Source organism: Syngnathus typhle, unplaced genomic scaffold, assembly GCF_033458585.1.
Source record: "Syngnathus typhle isolate RoL2023-S1 ecotype Sweden unplaced genomic scaffold, RoL_Styp_1.0 HiC_scaffold_416, whole genome shotgun sequence".
Classification (NCBI taxonomy): Eukaryota; Metazoa; Chordata; class Actinopteri; order Syngnathiformes; family Syngnathidae; genus Syngnathus; species Syngnathus typhle.
In genome coordinates, this window is record NW_026872319.1 from 23,673 (window position 1) to 29,889 (window position 6,217).

The following is a 6,217-nucleotide window of genomic DNA, read 5'->3' on the forward strand; positions in this document are numbered from 1 at the left end:
GCGATTAGCTACTGCTGTGACCCGGAGCTCTATCTAGAAATTGGCCTGCTGCGTGCTATATTAGACTATTTGTTAAGAATAAGTACTTTGTTGTGTTGCCGACACAATGGATGAGTCCATCTGTGTCATTCCTGAGCTCATGAATGAGCACCTTGGAATTCCACACAAAGGTTTAAGACTTCTTTGGTCAATTGGTCATTTCTATAGAGTGGATTATTTCCGCCTTCAGAGCACAGTACAAAAAAAAAGAGAGAGAGAAATCGGAGAAAGCTCCCCATAAGAGCTCTAATTCTATTTGCCTAAAATGGGAAGGCAATTCTATTAGATTAGGTTGCGGTCAGTTTCTCCCAGCCCTCCTCGATGTCCAAGTGACACACGCACGCACTTTCCCCAAGCACTAAATCACAATTGAACCACTTCCTTAAAAAGTCCCTCGTATTCCACCTGTCCAGTCTAAATTCCAAATGACATCACTGAAGTGAATTGGCACCTGAATGCAAACAGCCTGCGCTAATCACGGCCACGTTGAGAAAAAAAAATAAAAATGGAGTTCATTAGCAAGGGAGCTGGCTGCATCTTTGAGCACTATGACTCAAAGATGACTTGATCAATAACAGCCCATACAAACCACAATGGAGATGGCCATTAGAATGCTGCAGCAGTACAACCGGGGGCATGCATATTCCAGACTCTTTCCTCTAAAAGGTTTTCAGAAGCATTCCTTGTAAGTGCAGCAGCACATGCAATATTTATGGCCTTTTGTGATGTACAACACCTCAATCATGTAACTACTCTCTACAATGCTAATTTGCTTGCATGACTGAAAAGAAGTATCTACTTCTCTTGCGACAGTATCTGATCACATCCGTGGACTACGTTGCTCGTGAGGGGATACAGACAGCTGCCTCAGCTGCACACCAATGTGATTTACACTTGCATCGATGTGTGCCGCAGAGAGTTAACGATTATGTGCCACAGTTAGTGACTAAATAATATCTGACACGGCCTGGAAAGGTCTCTCCTGGAACAGTTGTACCCGTGCTGGACACATGCCGCTCCCACTATTGAATCAACTCTGTAAACGTCAACAGTTCAAACTTATCAGTCAATGCGGGCAGTTACGTAATGCTGGAGCAGAAAATACCCGTGGCTGGATGGAAATATAATACTGAGGTTAACCAATGCAAAGACTTTATGCACATTATTTTTTGAAATATATCAAACAAGTTTTAGAATGAATGTTGAACATTGTAGCTAACAATCAAGTCATAGTATACAAAGCTAACTGAGCCTCTTACATTTTTTTTTATTTCATGTCAATGTTTTCTGAAGCAACATTATTGAGTGCTAATATCTTAGTTTCATCTTGTAAATGGAAAAAGTGTACAGGCACTGCATGATTAGCGCTTCCAGTGGCATGTGAAGCTAATATTTGCAAGCTAGGACACACCTACCACTCGACTACTCACTGATTGAAAATAATGGCTTTAATTTGACAGGTACTACGACAGAAACACTACAATATCACATGACCAATTTGTCATGTGATATTGCTAAGTGTTCAATTAAAGAGGTGTTCTAGTTACTCTAAAAACACTGCGCAGTAATTACGTTGAAGTCGTAAGGAAATGCTTCTCTGGCTGGCTGTCAAACGTCTAGCTATGGCCTCAAGGCAGCAACAGCTTTCTCTAAGACGTCCTTTTTAATTTTTACAAAATTTGGATGAGTAGCAAGCACCTGTAGATAGATGCAAAGAAAATATCTGAGAATAAAATAAAATGAATATACACTCACATACAGGATGCAAACGTTTCGTCACCTTATGGCAGACATCTATGGCGTCAAAATTCTGTTTTGATTTGAAGTAGTTCAAAGCAAGTTTGTATCCTGTATTGTATTGAGACATGACATATTATTACGGCTTTCGTTTTGGAACAGACTAAATGATCAACATACCAACGGTTGGGTTGAATTGATTTCCATATTTCCAAGCCAGTTTATAGTTCAATGCTGCATCTCGAAATGCCTCCTCTTTTTCCAGAATGAAACCTCGATACTCATACGCTTTACAGCATGACTGCAAAAAAAAATTCTATTAAAATGGTGTGATGGGATGGTCCAAAAAAACATACAGCATTAAAGCAGTGACTGACCTTGTTATAATTGAGACATCTATTCAGGAGGTCATCTGTCAAGTCGTACTTCCCCGAATGGATGTAGATGTTAGCCAGGAGCAGCCAGCTCTTCTCAAACTCTTCAGCGTCAACAATATTCCAGTTCATTTTTGTGATATGTTTTAACCGGTTTCTGGCTTGGGTGGTTAGTTGCAACATCATGAGACTGGTTGCAATGGCCAACTGTGCTGGCACGTGAGCTTCCTAAATTCAAACATTACAATCACACAATCTCAAGACGACATTACCTTTGATGCTTTTACTTTTTGGCACATTGAGAAGAACAAAGTTTTCTTACCATATTAGTTGCAATCTCGGTAAAGACAGAGAGGGCTTTCTCTATATTGGCCTTCTGTTTCGTGGCCAGTAAGCAGTAGTTCTCGAGCATACGGAGCTTTAAATGTCCTCCAGGTGATTCTGGCTTTAATTCCTTCAAGAGCAGATGAGCCGTTGCCACGGCAACCCTCTCCATTTCCTGCTTTTCTGTGGAGCTCCTGATGAGAGTAAACCCAGAAAGTTCAGCATTTTGTCCTTACGTTACAGGTTCTTTGCAATAAATCTTACCCAGTTTTGGAATCTAAGTGACATAATTCGATTCCCATCATGTCATTGTTGAGATTGAGGTAGATGTCAATCATTTTATGGACAGCATTTTGACCCCACTTGGCGTCTTTTCGGGCTTGGTTGAAATGATGCAGAGCATCATTGGGTTCTCCCATATAGCTGAGCATCAGGCACAAATGGAGTCATACAGTATGCAAAATAAATGCTACTTGTAACCTCAAGAAAAAGCCCACTCACCAAAAATAAAGTCCTTTGCAGTAGTTAAAGCCCGGTTCAAATGTAACGCTGGGAGAATCTTTTTCTACCCTTTCAAAAAATCCGGGCATGTCTTCCAACTTTCCCGCCTTCCTTAGCAAGTCAATGAGACGTGACACTGTTGAGAAGTTTTCTTGAAACAACAACACAGGTTCAAATTTAAATTTATTTAAAGTGGCCAACTACAGACTTGCTGCACATTTTCCGAACAAAGCGATTCAGCACCTGGCTTGCTCTCCAGCAGTTGCTGATAATACACAACTGCTTGTTCATGATCTTTTCTCCTGAACATAAGCTCGGCCATCATCTAAGCACAAACATATGTTGGAAGATGCTCCACTGAGTGACCAAAAAGCTTAAGGCCAGACATGAGGTGAAAGACACAAGACAGAACCCACCAGAGTTGCATCTTGATTAAACTGGTCTTTCTTCAAGATGACGTTACATTGCTCCTGGCATGCATCGAATTCATCTAGCGTGAGGAATATCTGTGCCAACTCCAGCATCAACTAAAATGATATGTTTTGTGAATTACTCAATTTTTCCTCTTTCGAAATGTGGGGCATTACACATGGATGAGATTCTCGCTGCTCAGGACGGCCAAAAGCAGCTTCCGTTGGGATTCGGTAGTAGTACCCACCTTGTGGTCCGTCTCACAATGCACAAGAGCTTCTTTGTAGAACTCGACGCCTCTGTCGTAAACCCTCTGACTAGTGTAGTGTTGGGCTATCTCAGTGCAGATCTTGGCAGCCAACTGCTTCTGGACGTCAAAGCTGTCAGGTTGCTCCAACGGCACCCGCTTCAGTACTTTGGCTTGTACGTCCCGCGCCTGGCAAAAGTCCAATTTGGCAATGACAATAATAATCGAATGGAAATAGAGAATGGACTTAATCAGATCAAGTCACAAGATGGCAGCAAAATGGCACAAAGCCGCAGTTGCTTGAGCATTCTGAACTGCTAGTTTGAGTAAAAGGTTGAGAGGTGTCCATCGTATGTGTTCAGTTCAGGGATCATCTCATATAAAAAAAGAGAACTTACCTTTTGTAGGGATGTTAAGGCTTCTTCTGCTTTGTCAATCCTATTTTGGACATTTGCCAACAGCATCAGATAACGGCAATCATCTGCCAGTGCAGGTAATCCAGTCACTTGGACATTTTGTATTTAAAAAATAAAATAAAGAAATAAAGACAATTCTGTCGAGCGTGTGAGGGGCAAAATCTTCTGAAAAAATTAAATGAAGCATGTTTGAAAAGATTCTTTTTCATTGGATGTTTTTTTAGTACGCACAATCTCTGAGGTGCGATTTGGATTTCTTGATCTAGCTCAAACTAGAGTGGATTATTTTCCATGCCAGTCATCTGTTTATTGTGATGTTTTCAACGTGTTGGCTGAAGAGTATAAGTAGCACTAAGTACCTGGCTTATGGGAGAGAGCTTCAAGCAGAACACTCTCACAGCGCTCGTATTGCTTCATCTTCATCAGCAACTCGGCCAGGTCATAGCGCAGGAAGTTCTGCTGTCCGGTCTTCAGTGCAGCTTCATAATAATGTAATGCCTGTGTGTGGCAACAATGACTTTGCTCTGATCCTCATTTTAAATTAGAAAAATGTATAAATAGCCTACAAACCTTATCAAAGTAATGAGTCTTGACTAAAAACTTTCCAAATTTGCTGACCAGAGCTGCATCTTTTGGTGTTTTCTCCAGAGCATGCCCATACACCTCAATGGCTTTCTCTGGCTGAAAGGACAATCGTTTAGGATTAGTGAAAAGATACATTAGAATTTGTAAATCATTTTTACGTTTACCACTACACAAATTCACAGTAAGTACGTTTGCCACCTACCTCTAAAATAAGCATGTAAGCTTCCCCGAGTAAGACGTATGTATGAGGACTGGGTAGCTTGTCCACTATTTCCCTGGATATAAGACCAAAATTAAATTCTACATTTTGTTTCGCAAGGTGTTACATGAAGATGCAACGCACTTGTAGCAGCTCACAAACAGACGCTTATCTTTTTTGTGGTTCAGGTAAATTTCTGCCATTTTCTGCTTGGCTTGAATGTAGTAGAGTTGCTCAGGTGTAATGTTTCTCAGCATATTGAGTGCCAACTCTGTGTCACCGTGAAACAAAGCCAGATCGACATTGGCGATAGTAACTAGAAGCTCCTCAGGAGTGCCGGAGAACTTGTTGATGGCGTCTTGCATCACCTTGGCTGCTTCTTGCTGCAAGGACAATCCATATAAGTGATTATGAAACCAATGTAAAAAAATCTACCAGAAACACAATTGAAATAGTTTAGTTTAAAAAACAGAACAGTGCAGTGTACAAGCTTTGTTTGCACCTGTTTATTGTTTAGCCGCAAAGCCTCGGCTAACTCCAAGAAGATGGAGGCACAGTCAGAAGGACTCAGCTGGATTGTTTTCGTTTTGGACTTGGCTGCTGATCCAGCGCTGCAGACCCCGGGAAGACTCATTGCCGTTTGCAAAATCTGGATTGCTTCAGTCAGTTCCCCCATTTTCTTCTTTGCTTGAGCCTTGATCAGGAGGTACAAGGGATGTTCCCGAATCTGGGATTGAGTAAGAAAACATGTTGAATAATTTTTACGGACCTTGAGTCCCAAGACACTCTCACCTCAAAGTTATGGCTGAGGGAGACTTCAAGCAACTGCGAGCACAAAGTAAAATTGCCGCGCAACAAGTGGATTTGAGCCATGAGCAGATGTGCGTCTGTATGAGAAGGACACTGTTCCAGGCAGTGCTGCAGACTGCTCTGAGCACCATCCACATCACCTGAACGGACAGAAAGTTAAAAAAATGACGTTTCCAGGAGCTGCCAGCCGGCGCTTTTCAAACTTCATGCTCACCAGTTTGATATCGGACTTTGGCTTGGAGGAAGAGGCCTTGAAGGAGCCCTGGCACAATCTTGACCACTTTGCCCAACAATGCAGCACAGTGCCTGAGCTGAGGAGAAGCCTGGCCCTGGCCTGGAGGCTAAAGCAAAAAATAAAATAAAACCAGCCAAAATGACTTAGTATAGAAACATAAACCCTGAGTTGTACCTTAGGAGGACAAAGAGCAAGATACTCCTTTGCGATCTGTAAGAGAAAGTCAGGGTTCAGTTTCTGAAAGTACTCCACCCCCAAAGGTAGACCCTGGACAGTCGAGAAGTGGATTGCCGCTGCATCTTTCAAGAGGTTGGTTATCTCTTCTTGGGGACGGTGCTT

At 42.0% G+C, this 6,217-nt stretch overlaps 1 protein-coding gene across 1 annotated transcript; it reads right to left on the reverse strand.

The window, feature by feature from the left end:
* Positions 1 to 1,659: 1,659 nt before the first annotated feature.
* LOC133149649 (tetratricopeptide repeat protein 21B-like) lies at positions 1,660 to 6,211 on the reverse strand (the record flags this gene model as incomplete). Its single annotated transcript, XM_061271907.1, has 19 exons — positions 1,660 to 1,737; positions 1,820 to 1,887; positions 1,957 to 2,077; positions 2,154 to 2,378; positions 2,473 to 2,668; positions 2,739 to 2,897; positions 2,976 to 3,126; positions 3,219 to 3,300; positions 3,392 to 3,502; positions 3,634 to 3,822; positions 4,032 to 4,138; positions 4,409 to 4,547; positions 4,620 to 4,730; positions 4,837 to 4,909; positions 4,978 to 5,216; positions 5,336 to 5,560; positions 5,626 to 5,783; positions 5,858 to 5,984; positions 6,053 to 6,211. Coding segments are annotated over 19 exons (2,718 nt in total), but the record flags the coding sequence as incomplete, so codon positions are not given.
* Between the last annotated feature and the right edge of the window lie 6 nt (positions 6,212 to 6,217).